This window comes from Mastomys coucha, unplaced genomic scaffold (genome assembly GCF_008632895.1).
Source record: "Mastomys coucha isolate ucsf_1 unplaced genomic scaffold, UCSF_Mcou_1 pScaffold13, whole genome shotgun sequence".
NCBI classification, from domain to species: domain Eukaryota; kingdom Metazoa; phylum Chordata; class Mammalia; order Rodentia; family Muridae; genus Mastomys; species Mastomys coucha.
The window spans coordinates 45,920,311-45,938,359 of record NW_022196895.1 but is presented as its reverse complement, the minus strand read 5'-3'; the positions used below and the strand labels follow the sequence as shown (position 1 = coordinate 45,938,359).

The following is an 18,049-nucleotide window of genomic DNA, read 5'->3' as shown; positions in this document are numbered from 1 at the left end:
TCTCTCTCTCTCTCTCCAAAATCTGTATGCTGAACCGTCGTCTCTCAGAGCATGACTATATCTAAAGACAGAACTGTTACAGAACTAGGTCAGCTACAGCAAGGCTTTAGTAGGACTGACCCTTTCCCAGTGTGCTTGGTGTCCTTCTAAAAAGAGGAAATGACACACAGAGACACCAGGCAGGTGCACAGACATGATCCATGGCTAGCAGATCTCAACTACAGAACTATTGAAGAAAATTCTTCATGGGCCTGAAGAGATGGCTCAGTTGGTAAAGAGCTTGCCAGGCAAGAATGAGGACCTGAGTCTATTCACATGCCCAGAAGCTGTCTGTACAGAAAAAGAAAAAGCCAGGGGTACCCTTGGCACTGGGGAGGCTGAGACAGGTCAGAATCACTGTACTCCACATTCACTGAGAGACCCTAATTATATAAACAAGTTCAAAAGCAAGACCAGAACATCTGACATCAACCTCTCTGACATCAACCTCTGGCCTCTACATATATACACGCACTCACGTGTATGCATATAAATATCTACATACACATGATCACACATGGTCACACAAAGAAACTAAAAGAAAAAAATTCAAATTTAAAGAACAAAAACATACCAGATGTACACCTGAGTCAACAATAAGAATGACAGGATCCAAATACATCAAATGAGTAAGTAAATTAAAAATAAAAACAAAAGCAAAAATCCAATTTCTTTCTGGAGCCAGAAGATGGTTCTTCAGGTAAGGGCATTTGTCACCAAGCCTGACAACCCAAGTTTAATCCCTGAGGCCCACATGGTGGATGAAAGACCAATTCCCATAAGTTGTTCTCTGACTGCCACATGTGTCATGACACGAGATCACGTGTATGCACACGCCCTCCCAGAGTAAGTCAATAAATGAGAAAGAAAAAAAAAAAACTTTCTCTTCTTTGAATTTCTATAAACCTAGATTACTGTGGGCAGAAGTGTGTCCCTCTAAATTTTTTATATCAAAGCCCAAACTCTCAATGTGACCATATATGGACACAGTCCTTTTCAGTAAAGAGATAAATAGGGGTAAATGAAGTCATAAGGGGAAAGCCCTAATCCAACGTGATTGGTGCCTAATAAGAGGGACAGACACCAGAGACATTCACAGCAGGACACAGAGGGAAGGTGGCCATCTGCTAGGCATGGAAAGAGACCCCAGGAGAAGCCAAACCGATGATATCTTGATCTTAGACTAATTCACCAGTATTCTGACAGCCCCAGAAACAAGTCTAGGCCTACCATGACTGGACACCTACTAACAAGAAGCCGTAAAAGGGAAAAGAACTTTAAGGTTTATTACAGGGACAGTTTTTGGAGAGAATGTGCATGTATCATGCATCAGGCAGAAGGTGATTAATTCTCTGCTCCTGCCATCTGTCTCCAAAGCCAATGCCCATTCCTCCATCTGTTCACCCCTCAAATGGCGAGGCAGGGAGGCCTAGTCTACTGAATCTGAGCCAGCAAACCCAGAGGACAGTGGCTGGACTCAAAATTCACCAGTCTTCACGCTTGCTAGTACCTAATCAAATATTTAAAGTTAGACGGCAAAAGCAGTGGACCAACTAAACTTGGTACTAGCATCAGGAGCAAGCAAGCCTTCATTAGTCATACTTTCCATGACTGTGTTAGAATGAAAAATTTAAAAAGAACCAGAATTCAGCACAAGGACAGGGGTTCTCAGGCACTAACACAATGCAAAATTCAGGGAAGGGGAGAGAAAAGTAGAAGTCACAACAAGATGGCTTCGAAGGAAAAAAATGGTCTCTATCCAGTTACCTACTCTTGCACAATCAAAGAGGAAATGTGAGAACAAGACAGGTTATTCCTGGAGGTTCCAGGACCTCAGGGCAGTGCAACAGGCCTAGGCTAAGGAAAATGGGTCACTTGGCAGCTCAGAGTCTCAGGTTGTGCTTGAAAGAAGGGTGCCATCCCAGATCAGCACTCTATAAAGCACCTTCAAGGGCCACAAGCCAGCCACACAGCAAACACACACCATCAGCACCCCATCTAAAAGACACCCAATTCTGATAGGCCAGCCACACAGCAAACCCACACCATCAACACCCCATCTGAACGACACCCAATTCTGACAGCACTAATTCAGCTACTGAATTCTGAGCAGATCCTCTTGTGTGACCCTCCATGGATGTCAAACTTGGATCTCTTTGTGGGGTACCACTGTGAGTCCTTATTGTTAACATTTTCCAATCCAGTGAGGACCTACTTGAACTTTGTGATTTCTTTTTTTTTTTTTTTTTTTTTTTTTTTTTTTTTTTTTTTTGTGGACAGGGTTTCTCTGTGTAACCCTGGCTGTCCTGGAACTCACTCTGTAGACCAGGCTGGCCTCAAACTCAGAAATCCGACCGCTTCTGCCTCCCAAGTGCTGGGATTAAAGGCGTGCACCACCACCTGGCTGAACTTTGTGATTTCTTAAGGTGACTTTTTTCATTCATTGTACGCAATTCATTTCAATGTTCTTTCAGCTCTAAAGCCACTCTATGCAGAGAAAACAAACAATGCCAGGCTGAGGAGAAGGTTTGGTGGGAAGCACTTGCTGGGTAAACAGGAAGACCCAAGTTTGGGTCCCCATTTTGGCAGCATGCATCTGTAATCGAAGTTCTAGGGGGACAGGTGGGTGTCCTGGTAGTGGTGGAGATGGCAGCAGATGCCTCAACCTCACTAGACAGGCAGTCTAGTCAAATCTGTGAACTTCAGGTTCAAAGAGATAGCCTGTCTCTAAACTGAAGAGAGTGGGGAAAGAGTTATGACATCAATCTCTGGCCTCTACACGGACATGCACACAGGTCCGTGCCACCAACCCACATTCACATACAGGAATACATATACGTGCAAAAGAATATATAAAACACACACATGCACATGCACATATAGCAATACACACACACAGACATATATATATATATACATACATATATACACATGTACATACAGCAATCTATATTTATAAATATGATATATATAATATGCACATATTATATATATACACATGCATATACAGCCATATATACACACACGCACACAAATCACAGCAGGTATCTGCTGTCAAAATAAGTTTTCTCCAACAGAACATGAAAACAGCTCTCATGGGCTCGAGGTTCTATTTTTGCTATCCTTAGCTCCCAGGAAATGAAGGGTAGGGTAGAGCAGAGAGAGAGTAGAAACACAGATTCCCAGGTCTACCCTGGTAACAGAACCCAAGAACATTCACCTTTAACGTCAAGTTTTCAAAGTGAGTGACATGTTGTCAGGCCAGGAGCTAGAGCTTCCGACACACTGTGGACACATTCACCTTTTCAGCTTCCTAGAAAATGCCAGATCTACCCACCAGGGTAGAGGCTTCCTGTTGGGAAGGCAGCGAGTACACCAGGCAGGGACTTCCTTGCTGCCTCTTCTAGAAGTTCTCTCCTGATACAGAGTTTCCTGAGTGGTGAGTAACAGCAGCTTGTCTTTGGGTCCTGTCAGATGTCTCAGGCCATAAAAGCGGAAGGAGCAGAGAGGCTAAGCATGTGTAAACAAAGGCCATCTCTAGAAGCTAAGGAAGTCTGGGCTCAGGCGACTCCCAGGTACACCCTGTGAGTCACTGGGGGCCTGTCTACACTAAGGTGATGACATGGTTATTTAATCAAACACCAGCCATTTCCCAGAAAAACCATCTCATGGTTTTAGATAGAGATGAGAAAATAAATCTGTTTCCTGATCCCTTTGTGGTGTAGTCGGGTGCTGGACTTATTTCTTGAAGGTCTGAGTCACCAAAGTATGTCTTGAACTTCGAAAATCTGTTGCCAACATTGTTGCTGGCACACTTTTTCCCATAAGGCCATGGCATTTCGTGGTGTGTGTGTGTGTGTGTATGTGTGTGTGTGTGTGTGTGTGTGTGTGTGTGTGTGCTGGACTCTGATCTCAGTTGGCTGGACAGCCCAAGGCAAGAAAGCCTCAGTGGAGCAAGGTTCTGTACCATACATACCTCTGCATCTGCCATTGTTGTTGAAGGCCATGTTGTAAGATTTTTTAGAAAGCCAGTTGTGGTGATGAACAACTTTAGTCCCAGCACTCAGGAGGAAGAGGCAGGTGGACCTACCTGAGTTTTCCCTGCCTCAAAAAACAAAAATAAGAGATGCTTTTAAAACTATGTGCATGTACAGGTGTGAGGGTACGTATGCGTACATGTGAGTGCAGGAAGCAGAGGTCAGAGGTATCAGATCCCTCTGGAGTTTGAGTTACAGGTGGCTGTGAGCCACCCAGAGGGGGTGCTGGGAACCAAACACTGATCCTCTGTATGAACAATAAGTGCTCTTAACCTTTCAGCGGTCTCTCAAAGACCTCCAAATCTCATTTTTAAAAATAATTAAATCAACGGAACAGGGTGGCATATACCCTTAATCCTCTCTGAATGCACGCACAGGAGAATACATGAGTTCAAGGACAGGCTGGTCTACACAGTGAGCTCCAGGGAGGGAGGGAGGGAGGGAGGTAGGGACGGAGGGAGAGAAGGGGGGGAGGGAGGGAAGGAAGGAGGGAGGAAAGAAGGAAGGAAGAAGGACTTGGGCGTTCAAGGACAGTCTGATCTACATAGTGAGCTCCAGGATAGCCAGGACCAGGTAGGGACCATGACTCAATCAATCAATCAATCAACCAATCAATCAATCAATAAGGATTTGGGAGTTGGTAGGGCTTTACTAAATGAATCAGCCAGCCAGAATAAGTGCCAGATATGGCTGTTTAAGCTACCTTCTACTCTTTGGCTCCTTTCTTTCTTTCTTTCTTTCTTTTTTTTGGTTTTTCGACACAGGGTTTCTCTGTGTAGCCCTGGCTGTCCTGGAACTCACTCTGTAGACCAGGCTGGCCTCAGAAATCCACCTGCCTCTGCCTCCCAAGTTCTGGGATTAAAGGTGTGCGTCACCACTGTGCCCCGGCTGGCTCCTTTCGAATATCCAGTCACATACTGTGTGCCTTGCCCAATGCTGTGTTCCCAGAAGGGCACGGACTTCCCTGCCCTTTGCTTCATGGAGCTCGCACTTAGGCTGAGTTCCTCGCAATGTCTGTGTTGGCTGCTCTGCCTCCAATACCTGTTTGGAACATGGGAGGGGCGAGAGGCCAGCTCACTCTTCGTAGCTTGATTATGACAGGTCTTAAAAGCACTGTCACGTGTAGAGAGAGGCTTAATGGGCACCAGAGCTCCTTGTGCTGAGACACAAACTAAGCAGCCCTGTGCTGGCTCATCCAGCAGAGGCATTACCCTCCTAGAATCACGTAACCTCGAAGCAGGGACTACTCACTGAAACTCTGCTGCATTCACTCTGCTCTCTGGGCTCCTCTGGTTTGGTTAGAGAAAAATAATCCACGCCATAAGCACATTCAAAACAATTCACCGCTACCCTTTTCTACATTACTGTGGCCCAGGATCGCCACCATCCTCCTGAAAGGAGACCAATTTGCTAACTGATGTAAGTCTACCACTAATGGAATACCTTAAAATACTTTTGCCGAGTCCATCCAGTATATCATATAACACAAATACTGTCACTGACTTTGAGAAAGCAGGCTCAGAGAGCTGATGTCAACTGTTCAAAGCCTTGTGGTGGCTGAGACACGAGCAGCTGACTCCCGTAGAGTTACCCTGACCAAGCTCCTCCTGACTAAACCAGCCATCCTTACTCTCGTCGCCCATGAAACAAACACGGGAAAATCTGAACCTAATGCTCTCCCGTTACCAAAGAGAGCCTAAGATTAGTTTCTACACTGGTTTGAGGCAGTCCTGAATTGGCGCGTTCCGATCCCTCCTCCCCTTGGATACTCCTTTTGGTGGCGATCAGCCCATCCTTAGTCACCTTGATAGAAACCACAAGTGTTTGTTTCTGCAGCCCCTGATCTCACTGAAAAGGGAGATGCTCTGAAGCCAACCATGGTGGCCCACAGCATCTTCACAGCTGCTTGTGAACCTCAGCAGCTTTCCTCCAGGACCATGAACCCTTGCTTCTACAAAAAAAGCAGCTGTCCTCTGAAATGGCAGGAGAGGGTCTGCCCAATTACTACCTGAGACGGGGACACTTTCAAATACTTTTCTCGAGTAATGTCCCCACTTGCCACAAATGTTTAAGGAAAGAAAATAGTATAGAATCAGAGATGTATTGCTCTTCTGTCATTGCTTATCTAAAACAGACATCAGGCAAACTGTGCAGGATATAGTTCCTGTCTTAGTTAGGGTTTTACTGCTGTGAACAGACACCATGACCAAGGCAAGTCTTATGAAGGACAACAGTTAATTGGGGCTGGCTTACAGGTTCAGAGGCTCAGTCCATTATCATCAACATGGCAACATGGTAGCATCCAGGCAGGCATAGTGCAGGCAGAGCTGAGAGTTCTACATCTTCATCTGAAGGCTGCTAGTGGAAGACTGGCTTCCAGGCAGCTAGGATGAGGGTCTTAAGCCCACACCCACAGCAACACACCTGCTGCAACAAGGCCACACCTCCTAATAGTGTCACTCACTGGGCCAAGCATATACAACACATTTACAACCATATACAACCATTACAAGCATATACAACCATCACATTTCCTAATCATAATCAGAGGAATAAAATTATTTTGAGAATGTTTTTTAAGTATCCTAAGTAGATACATTTCTTTATGAAACACAGAAAACTTTAGTTCACTTTGCTTCAACCTAGTTACCCTCAAGGATGCCTTCTTACTGGGGTCCTTCTCTGTGTGAGTTACCAGCCTTCCAGGCCATTAGATAAACAAGACTTGGCTCTGAACTACCAGCCATACACTCAGAGCTCATTTAATGCTGTTGTGAGAATGTAGGACATTCACTTCCAACATGCTAGACTGAGGAACTGGATATCTCCACATCTGCGTGCCCCTAAACGTTGTGGTCTAAGACCACTGAGAAGTGGTTTGTTAAGTGCCTCTTGACTGACCTAGAATCACCCACCCTCTATTTTTTAACTCATCTCTGTATCTTCGGGTCAAAATAAAGAATAGAAACGAACCGACCTCCACTGGGAATTATTTTTCATTTACATCTTGCGGCAAAGTATTCCCTTTCTCTCCTTCCCCTCCCCCATGAAATATTCATTTCCAACTGTTGGACAGTGACACCAAAGAAGAAAAGTCTAAAAACTGCAGTCCACCAAAACCAGATATGGGATATCAGGAAATGAAATTAACTCTCAGCTACAGGGAAGTACTACGAGTTGCTAAGTAGTTCAGACAAGCTTTGGGGTGTTGGTGACACTTTTTTCTGTATGCTTTCGGTATTAAATGCAGGATGTGGGCACTGTAAGGGACGGATCCACAAGGTGATAAAAGCTACTCTGGCCGGGCACCACTTGCATCTTCCCTCTTCGTTTCTGTATCAGACGTAGATCCCTAAAAAATCTGAGTTTGGTCTGTGTGGGTCCTCGCTGCCTAAGTCAGTGCCCTCAGAACTGGCATTGAGTTAACACTCCCCATGTTTCCGCATGCCTCCTGGCCTTTCTTCCTGTCCTGGAGAACACAGGAGGCTTGTCTCTGTCCTTGCTATCTCTCCCCTAACTCCTGCAAGTTTCCTTTAGGTTATCTTTAGGTGCTTCAGTTACTTTAGGTAACTTTAGGTCCTTTCAATGCCTACCATACAAAACTGAGAAGATGCAGAATGGGCCGTTCTGCTAAGGGGGGAGCAAAACTCAAATCTCAGTGTGAATGAAATCCCCCAGAAAAAGTTGTGTTGCTTCCAAGTGCAGCTAACCCCAGCACTGTGGATGACCGGTGCTGTGCCTGACACAATGTCCCATACAACCTCAAGGATTTACTACTGGAAGTGTCCCTTAGAAATCTGCCCCTCCCCCTACTGGACATTTCCTAATGAGCATGGCTCAGATGCAATCACTTCTCTCCCCATACCCTTTCCTCTGATTTCAACAGAACGATAAATGCAAAAGGGCTGACCTCCTAAAACACTCTGAGCTCGGCGGCTGCCATTCTATTTAGTAGGGTCTCAGCACGGTCTGCCCTCATAACCTAGGCAGAGACTACAGCTAACACTATGAGCACAAAAGAAAAGCATGCTGGTTAGATTTGGTCAGGCTGACACACAACAAGAGAGTCACCCGAGAAGAAGGAACCTCAGCTGAGGACTAGCTTCCATTAGATCGGTCTATAGGCAAGTCTGTGTGGTATTTTCTTGATTAATGATTGCTGTGGGCAGTACCACCCCTGAGCAGGTGATCCCAGGTGACATACAAAACCAAGCTGAGCGAGACATGGAGACCAACCTAGTAATCTGTAAAAGTAATTCTTGGGAGGGAGGGCAGGGGGGTCTTTGACCCTCTTGGCTCCCAAATAACTGTAGAGTGTTTCTACACCAGCACAAGCCCATTTTCGCTCCTGAATAAATGACACATAGACCTGATGTTTTTAGTAACAACAAGCTGAAAGCACTAAGCTCAGCAGATCCTCACGGATTCTAACCCTACTATGCTAGCTTAGCTACTTCCCCACCACGTGGTCCTGTAATCTGAGTCTTACCCTGGCTCACTCTGTTCCACGCGTGCCCTCCCCATGGCTGCTCTCTCATTGAGCCCTCATGGCGACTTCTCCTGGTCCATCTCCTTCTCACCAAATCTCCTCCCCTGACTCTGTCCTTGGAACCCATTGGCTGCCCAGCCGCTTGGTTGATCAGCTCTTTATTGATCAATGAGAGGCGATAGAAGAATAATTTTCACATAACATTGGGACCATGCATAACATGCATCGAGACCAACAACACAGCATGCTTGACCATGCCAACATCTGGATTGCAACTAGATGTCTGGGCATGGAAATCAGCATCTGGACACTGACAGCGCAAAGCCGTCCCCCAACAGTAAGCGCTGTCTCTCCATGCTTACTGGCCTTCAGTGCCTGCCTCAACTTCCCTCGGGGGTGGGCGACCTAAAAACTCCTCCTTCCCTCCAGCTAGTTGCTGTTGGTCATGGTGTCACAACAACAGGAAGCAAACTAGTTCAGAAAGAAACTACAAGAATAAGATTTCCAACTCACACGACCCCTTTTCTCAGTAAGCGAGAACTCATGAGAACGAAGGCCATGAATGAAGATAGTGCCTACGCTTTTGGTAAAATATTTGAGGATACATTAATGAGTCTTAAGCCAGGAAATCTAGACCCATGTAAGAGCTTTAAAAAAATCTACAACTAGAACATATATTACCTAAATAAACTACTCACATTTTACAGGGATATGGGAGCCAATCTTCTTCCCTAAACTTTATTTACCCAGTTTACAGGCAAAAAACCTCCAATGGTGGTGGGTAGAGGAGGAAGACATTAATCTGCATGGAGGGACAGCATCCCAAAGACCAAAGAAAATATAATTATATTACTACCTAGAATATTAGCAATAAGTCGTTGACTTAACTCCCTGTGACAGATCTAATTAGAAGGTGGCAATAAGTGTTTCCAGGTGTTTAATTAAGTGTGATAATTATTTCTTTTCTTAAACAGAAATGGAGTCATATGTTTACACTACAAAGTATAATGTTCTCTTCATTAAAACAGTGTGAAAACACCTTTGTGTAATACAGGATTCAGTGCATGATAAAAATATCCACTGTGATAAGCCGCACTTAAAGTGATTTATCAGCTCTTAACTTGCAGCCACCAAAGCACAACGGCTTCTTAAAAGCCATCCTGTTAAAGAGTTCTTTCTTTTCTGCAACTACAAAGTTCTGTTAGCCGTGCACCTCGGTAAATAATTTGTATTCAAAGTGTCTTTCCCTACCAGCATCTAAGGGGATTTTCAACAAAGATGTGGAATAAGTTAGTTTCATGGGAATTCGACTTCAACAGCAAACACACAGCGAGAAAAATCTGAACAGTAGGAGAACCAGAAATTATAACTAGACAGGAACTCAGGAACTCAAGCACAATAAGGCTGTTTGGATGCAGCAAACTGGTCGAGGTATCGTTTCATGTAGAAATATACCCTTTGCAGCGAGTGTACTGATGCCCACTCCTCAATAAAACTAACTTACTTTAGGATGAAACTTTCAGACTTAAGCAACCCAAGAACGTTGCTATTTCAACACTGAGCTGTAAACTACAGTTGCCAGTACTGTGTGTTTGGAAATCAATAGGTTTAGAAACATGGTAATGCTGAGTCAATGAACATCTTTTAGGTGGCCAAGTCGTTTGATCAGACTGGTCTTGAAACCGCCTATCAGCAGTCCCGGGTCACCAGGCCCTGGGAAACTCATCAGGTGTTCTCCCAGCAGGTGCTGGAAGTTCGGCGCCACCGGTAAGCACACGGGACAAACAGAAACGCATACCACACACACAACTTTCTTCGCAGGAGGATTTTAAAGCAAAACTCTGCTCGCTGCCCATTTACAACGCAGGACTGGACAACAATCTCAGACCAGCATCTCAGTCTGCTATCTGGGGGCATCCTGAACAACACAGGCAACCCTTGCTTTGGCGCGTGAGCTTGGTTACCCAGAGGATAGTACACTTAGCCAGAGCGGAGTTCAGAGAAGAAAAGAAAGGACGGGGAGAGGGGGCTCAACGCAGGAGCAGGAGGAGGTCTCTCCCCAGCGGCAGATTGCCAGCAGCGGAACTGGGATCCATAGGGTGGCGCGGACACGTTAAAACTCCGGGACTTTCCGAGCAGCGCGCTCCTACACACTCACGCCCACTTCCACTCCCCATTCGCACCCACTCTCACGGCTGAAACTCTGGGTGAACTGCAAAGCACGTCCCCACGAGCACTTTGAGAGTTCCCCAAATTGTGTCTGGTTTTAGCATTACTTTTTTTTTTTCTTTTTGGACTCCCACAACCCCTAAGCTCCATTCCTGGGAGGGAGGCACTTACTCGGAGGAAGGGCGCGGCGGCGCCGGGACGAGTGAAGAGCGGGGCGGTCCCGCAAGACTTTTTCCTGGGAGTTGGACCACTCGCGGATCTCGGACCCCTAAAACCCCAGGCGGGCCCCAGCGCGGGAGAAGTGGAGCGCGCACCTGGGGCGGGGCCAGGAGGAGACAGGGGCGGGTCCTGTGTGCCAGGGCGGAGCTGGGAGGCGGACTAGGGGCGGGGCCGGACTGCTGGACCAAGCAGAGAGGAGGTCTGGGGGCGTGGCATGATGGGAAGGGGGCGTGGCCGGGGCTGGAACTCAGCCGTAGGAGCAGTGGGGAGGGGCTGAGCTGCTAGGCCGGAGGGAAAGCAAAGGCCACCTATTAGGGCGGGATCTGGAGGCAGAGACAAGGCCGTGTGGCCAGGGAACTGGAAGCCAAGCAGCTGGATCAGCACCTCCAAAGGACCCCAGTACACAGTGGTCGGCGCAGGACGGTATTATTCAGGGCAGGCAGTATGGAAGGTCACCCGGCAACGAGGCACAAACTTTGGTAGCTGGCAGTCAAAATCTGCTTGAGCGATCTCTCAGCTTCTTTGCATAAATGAAATTACCTTTGTAGTTGATGTGGTCAAATAGGGCCACGCTCTTTTGCACCATGACTGACGCATAACCCATGTATGTGACTAGTGATCTGCAGAAGTCTCTGGATCCTGCTTCTTTTCCACTTTTCTCCCTCCCTCTCTCCTCGAGTTAAAATTACTCAAAGGCATTCCAAGCACTTGCCGATTCTTGACTTCCATTGTCAGAGATCATGGAATTCCATTCATCTCTGGGTTAAAGTCTCGCATTGGCTTCCTCATGGGAAGCCTGTGGTCTGGGACACACACTCAAACTCACACCACTCTAGCGTGACTGCCCGCCTTTACCTGAGGAACCAGGAAACTCCAGAGGAAACACCGGGATGAAGCTGATTCTGCCGTTTCCTTCTGTTAAAGAGCTATTCCTGGGTGGCTATTGTAACTGGAAAGGAGTATCCCACTTTTAAGAGGAAGCCACCAATACCGTAAACATCCACTCATGAGACTAGGTCGGTAAAACGGGGCAGGACTACTATTAACAAATTAAAAATGTACACGCGACCAATTCTAATCTCCTCAATAGTCTACGATGTAGCTCTTTTTTTTCTGTTGTTGTTTGTTTGTTTTCAATAAAAGCAAATAAAAGGCCAGGACTGTATCTCTAACTCCCTTTCTGGATGTTACATCCTTCTACTTTAATATTTGTGTGGAAGATACCCTTCTCAAGTATTCAAAGAGCCTTCTAAAAGAGCATACAGGCTAGCTCATTACTATTAGAAGTAGATTCTCTCTTTTTTTTTTTAATAAAGAAAAGAAATTTATTTTGCTCATTGGTCAGGGTCATGTTTCTCAACACTGGCTGTATAAGGACATAATAAAGGTATTAATTTGACTGGCACAAAACTCAAATATATTCTCTACTGAGAAAATTGATTTTTTCCCCTCTTCTTTTTTTATTAGATATTTTCTTTATTTACATGTCATATGATTTCTCCTTTCCCAGTTTCCCCTCCAAAGAACAAACAAACAAAAACAACAAGAACAAACCCCTGTTGCCTCCCTCCTCCCCATGATTGCCACCCCACCCTCTCCCATTTATTGGCCCTGGCATTCCCCTGTACACTGGGGCACAGAACCTTCACAGGGCCAAGGGCCTCTCCTCCCATTGATGATTGACTTTGCAATCCTCTACTATACACATGCTGCCAGAACAATCAGTCCCACCATGTGCAAACCTTGGTTGGTGGTTGAGTCCCTGGGAGCTCTGAAGGTACTAGTTAGTTCATATTGTTGTTCCTCCTAAGGGGCTGCAAACCCTTCAGGTCCTTTGGTCCTTTCTCTAATTCCTTCATTGGGGATCTTGTACTCAGTCCAGTGGTTGGCTGTGAGCCTTTACTTCTGTATTGGTCAGGTACTGTCAGAGCCTCTCAGGAGATGGCTATATTAGGCTGGCTTGTCCTTCCTTCAGTCTCTGCTCCATAGTTAGTCTCTGCAACTCCTTCCATGGGTATTTTGTTCCCCCTTTTAAGGAAGTTAAGGAAGTCCCCTAAACTAACTAGATTCACTAGGCCCCTCCTCGACAGAGTAAAGAATAAAAGCTGACAGCCCCCCACAGACAGAGGGAAGCTGAGCTGCATAGATGACCCTGGAAGAAGCAGAAACCACCTGAGCTACCTAGAAGTTTAGACCAAAGTCCCTTGGAAAGGACACATGAAGGCTCTGCAAGCATGCTCCAGGTTCTCAGCCTTGGGAGTGGAGTTTCGTGATGCACTGACTTTGAGTGATTTCTGCTCCTTTAAGTAACCTCTTACCCATATCCCTCTAAGTAACCACACCAAAACTCATTGGTTCACCAAATTGGACTTTGTTGGTATCTGTACTTTGGTTTGTCATGGGATCCCTGTCGGGGGTGAGTAGACGTGTGTCTTATCCTCCAAGGAAATGATTTGTCGCACAAGTGGCAAACATTTTCTCACATTACAAAGGATTAAAAGAGATTTAAGATTAAGATTTAAGATTTAAGAGATTTTCTGAGACTGGGCATGGTGGCGCATGCCTTTAGTCTCAGCACTCAGAAGGCAGAAGCAGGTGGCTCTCTGTAAGTTTGAGGGCAGCTTGGCCTACAGAGTGAGTGCCAGGACAGCCAAGGCTATATATATGGTGTGGCCCTGCTCCCCTCTTCCCTCACAAAATATGATTATTAGTATTAAAATGATAATAATAATACACAAAGGATTAGAAGAGAGGTTATATGGTTGGACTAGTGCTAAAACAAGAGACTGGAACCAGAGCTATAATCTTTCATCCCGGTGTTTCCTCTGGAGTTTCCTGGTTCCTCAGGTAAAGGTGGGAAGTCACACTAGAGTGGTGTGAGTTTGAATGTGTGTCCCAGACCACAGGCTTCCCATGAGGAAGCCAATGCGAGACTTTAACCCAGAGATGAATGGAATTCCATGATCTCTGACAATGGGAGCCAAGAATCGGCAAGTGCTTGGAATGCCTTTGAGTAATTTTAACTCGAAGAGAGAGAGAGGGAGAAAGGTGGAAAAGAAGCAGGATCCAGAGACTTCTGCAGATCACCAGTCACATACATGGGTTAAGGGTGGAGGAAGGCAGAAGGATTTTAAGCATGGGAGACAAGTCAAATGTTGTTCTATTGATAGGAAAAGGCTTTCCTGGAAAAACCAAAAGAAAACAAACAAACAAACAAACAAACAAAAAAACCAAGAAAAAAAAAAGAAAAGAAAAGAAAAGAAAAGAAAAGAAAAGGCTTTCCCATTTTCCCATATGGAAACAACATAGAGGACCCCAGAGCCAGGTACCATGTTCAGTAAACTGACAAAACCTGGCAGGCGAGATGCTGTGGCAGACAAAACAATGTCTCACAGAGAGATGTCCAGCCTCTGACTCAAGAATCTGTGAATGTTAACACTACAGTGTAGAAGGAATTCTGTCCTCACCATTAAAGCTAAGAACATTGAAATGGGGGCATTACCTTGGATTATTAGCTGAGCCTACTAATATGGGACCTCTAAGGTGGAGGAAATACATTGGGGCAGAAAGTCAAGATGTGAGGAGACATTCAGCCTGGGCCGGGAGTCAAAGACCATGGGTGTCTTCTAGAAGCTGAAATTGGGTCTCAGCTGTCAGTTCACAAAGGATATGGGGCATCAGCCTTGCATCCCTGAGATGTAAGATGCCATTAACCAAAATTAAGCAAGAAAAAGTTTCTTTCTTTAGGGGCACGCCCCCCAGAAAGTAACTCAGCCCTCCAGACTCCATAATTTGATACTGGCGAGACTCCTGTGAGGTATGAAACTATAAATAAAACTTTGTGTCAAATGCCTAACCTTGGGGTAATTTATCATGGCAGCAATTGGAAAGCAGTACAGATACTGAAGGCTGGAGAGGATGGAAAGGGTAAGATGGACTCCCAACTTAGAAAAGACCTAGAGATGGATAGGGTGCTGGGCTGTTTGACAAGGCTTCGGAATGCAGTAGCCATTATGGGTAGTGCTTCCCATAGAGTTAAGGGAAAAAGCAGGAAGACACAGTCTAAATATGCCAGAGTCTGCAATTGTGCAGCCAAATTAGAATGAAACGGGATTTTACACTTGAGCTGCCTCTCTCCCAGAACTAAGGTTTTATGGCTGTGAAGAGTCACCATGACCAAGGCAACATGATCAAGGAAAACATTTAATTGGGGCTGACTTACACTTTCAGAGATTTAGTGCATTATCATCACGGCAGGAAGTATGGAGGTGTGTAGGCAGACATGGAGCTGGAGAAGAAGCTGAGAGTTCTACATCTTGATCCATAGGCAGTGGATCTGTGGACTGTGTGCCACAATGGGCATAGCTTGAGCATATATGACTTAAAAGCCCACCTCCACACTGACATACTTCCGACAAGACCACACCTACTCCAACAAAGCCACACTTCCTAATAGTGCCACTCCCTGTGGTCGAGCATGTAAACACACAAGTCTAACAAACAAACTAACATACACAGCAAGCTAGAGACTGAGCATTCAGAATGGGAGTCTGTGGGGGCAAATTTCAGATTATAGTCATAAAGCATCAACGGTCACTGAGTGGTGTTTGTCACCACCACTTGAGAATTCTAGTACCAGATCTGCCACGTATCCACTGGACAAAGCACAAAGCCTTAATGAGGCTTCTGTTGTGTGGCTGTGTGAGTCACCAGGATGCCCTGTTATCTGTAAATTCAACTCCATTAACTGTCGCTGCTCTTGACCTTCAGTGTGTGAATTGTTTCCTCCAGGTCTGACAATCAAATGCCATCACAAAGCAGAATGGCTGAGGTGACCTAGGGGAGGACTTGAGTACACAGTCATGACAATGAAATCAACAGACTATTTAGAAAGTAGCAAAGCCCATGGGAGAGGACTGCTACCATTCCCCCTCAAAGGGAAGAGAAAGTAGCACACACTTCCATAAAACCTTTTGATATTTCCACCACCACTCACTCCTGCCCCAGTCATAATTTCAGATATACTGAAATATATAGGGGGTTTAAAAGTGGGACTCTTCTGTGCTGAAGCTGTTCACAAGTTACTCATGCTCCTGTAGATAACACCAATATCATCATTCATTCTCCCAAGCTGGAGTTGGTGGAGTCTTTCTTTAGTCTCTCTGCCTTGCTTCAGTGTAAATAACCATTCTTTTTATGTCTCTCAAAGAAAGTCATTTGATTCTCATGAGGCATTGTCTTGCCTACACTCTTTATTTCTTGGCCCCATTATTACTATTGGCCATCTGGAAAATCTTTCTAGGCATCCATTATAGAGGAATTTTAATCCAGCAACATGGGAATGCACTATTAATCTCAAATAGTGAAAGTAAGGATAGTTTATAGTAGGAAGCAGACATATTGGAAAGTGACATCTAATTGAGGGGCAGACAAAGTGATGAATCAGAGAAAGATTTAACAGAACGAGTCACATACAGAAGATGCTTAACCCTTCATGAAAGTAAGATGGGAAATAGGCTACTTTGGAGCATCAGAGAGAAGGGTGGGGGGAGGTGTTAAATTCAGTTTAGTTCAGTTCATGCAGTTCTGTGCAGGTCAGAAGAGGCAGTTTACTGGGAGAGTTTTTCAGAAACAGGTAGTAGGTAAAGACAGAAGGACCCAGAGAATGAGAAGGAGCTAGAAGATTAGAACAGATTGCCAGAGTTAGTTTGAAAAGCAATTCAGTCAAGAAGACAAGAGAAGCCAGTTTGAATCAGTCATCTTGGAGAGGAATTTGAGCCAGAACAGCTGAGTCGAACCACTTCAGAAAGAACCAGAAAGGGTTAGTTTATTCAGCAGTAAGCCTCCGAGACAACAATTACATTTTCAATCCATGTTTTTTATAAGAGCTCCTTAAAAATCAAAAAGTATAGAACTTAGTGCATCAGATTATTAACACCCAAAGGCAGCCAAGCCATGATGTAGCCTGGATATGAGTCTGCAGAGTGAATGGGAAGATGGGATTTTAATCAGACCAGGTCATTTAACTATCTTTCCAATCCCCTCAGACTTCTGCCATTAATATCTATGATATTCCCTCCTTGTTCATAGAAAATAAAGGAACTGATAAAAAAAAAATCTTTTCAACTTCTTCGCTAGCTGCTAAACATACCACCTGTATCTTCCCTCAATCAGAGCAGGCCTGTTCCCTATTCTTTGGGTTCCCAATTTTTTGAGCCATCTCTTCTATTCATAGGATTTAGATTCTAGTAATAAATGATTTTATCTTCAACTGGTCCATTCCTATGATCCTTTGTAACATAAAAATGCAAAAATACAAAAAAGATACAAAATGAAAAGCTTGTAGAATAACCCACTTTATCAGAACCAGCTATACCTGTTTCTGTTTTCTCATCTCTTCAAATTTTTTTCATTGTTTAAAAGTTTTCATTTTAGAGATATTTCACTGAGGTACCTTATTAGATTGAGAACTTAAACTTTTTTTTTTTTTTTTTTTTTTTTTTTTTTTTTTTTTTGGTTTTGGTTTCTTGAGACAGGGTTTCTCTTTGTAGCCCCGGCTGTCCTGGAACTCACTCTGTAGACCAGACTGGCCTCCAACTCAGAAATCTGCCTGCCTCTGCCTCCCAAGTGCTGGGACTAAAGGCATGCGCCACCACCACCCGGCTGAGAACTTAAACTTTTTAAAGGTAAGCATTCATTGCTACAAATCTTCCTCCATGGCTTTGAGGGTTAGTGAGATTTTTCTGATTACTTCTCCCTTTGTAGGTATACTGGCTACTTTTATATCAACTTGACATAGGTTTCTAAGAGAAGGGTGCTTCAATTGAGACAATGCCTCAATTAAGATCAGGCTGTGCCCAAAGCTGTAGGGCATTTTCTTAATTAGTGTTTGATATAAGGGGTTCCCATTCCATTATGGATGGGGCCACCCTTGGCCTGATGGACTACTGTTCTGTAAGAAAGCAGGCTGAGCAAGTCATGGGCAGCAAGCCAGTATGTAGCACCCCTCCATAGCCTCTGCATTAGCTCCCACCTGTAAATTCTTGCACCGTCTTCCATTGATGATGGACAATGATACTGAAGTGTAACCCAAATG

General features: G+C 44.9%; 1 protein-coding gene across 1 annotated transcript in view; it reads right to left on the bottom strand.

The window, feature by feature from the left end:
• Tnfaip8 (TNF alpha induced protein 8) overlaps nucleotides 1-11,053 on the bottom strand; it is a 115,300-nt gene extending 104,247 nt beyond the window's left edge. Inside the window, exon 1 of the mRNA XM_031365663.1 lies at nucleotides 10,906-11,053. Coding sequence (XP_031221523.1) covers nucleotide 10,906 — 1 coding nt within the window. The 5' untranslated portion in view covers nucleotides 10,907-11,053. The remainder of the gene's footprint in view (nucleotides 1-10,905) is intronic.
• Between the last annotated feature and the right edge of the window lie 6,996 nt (nucleotides 11,054-18,049).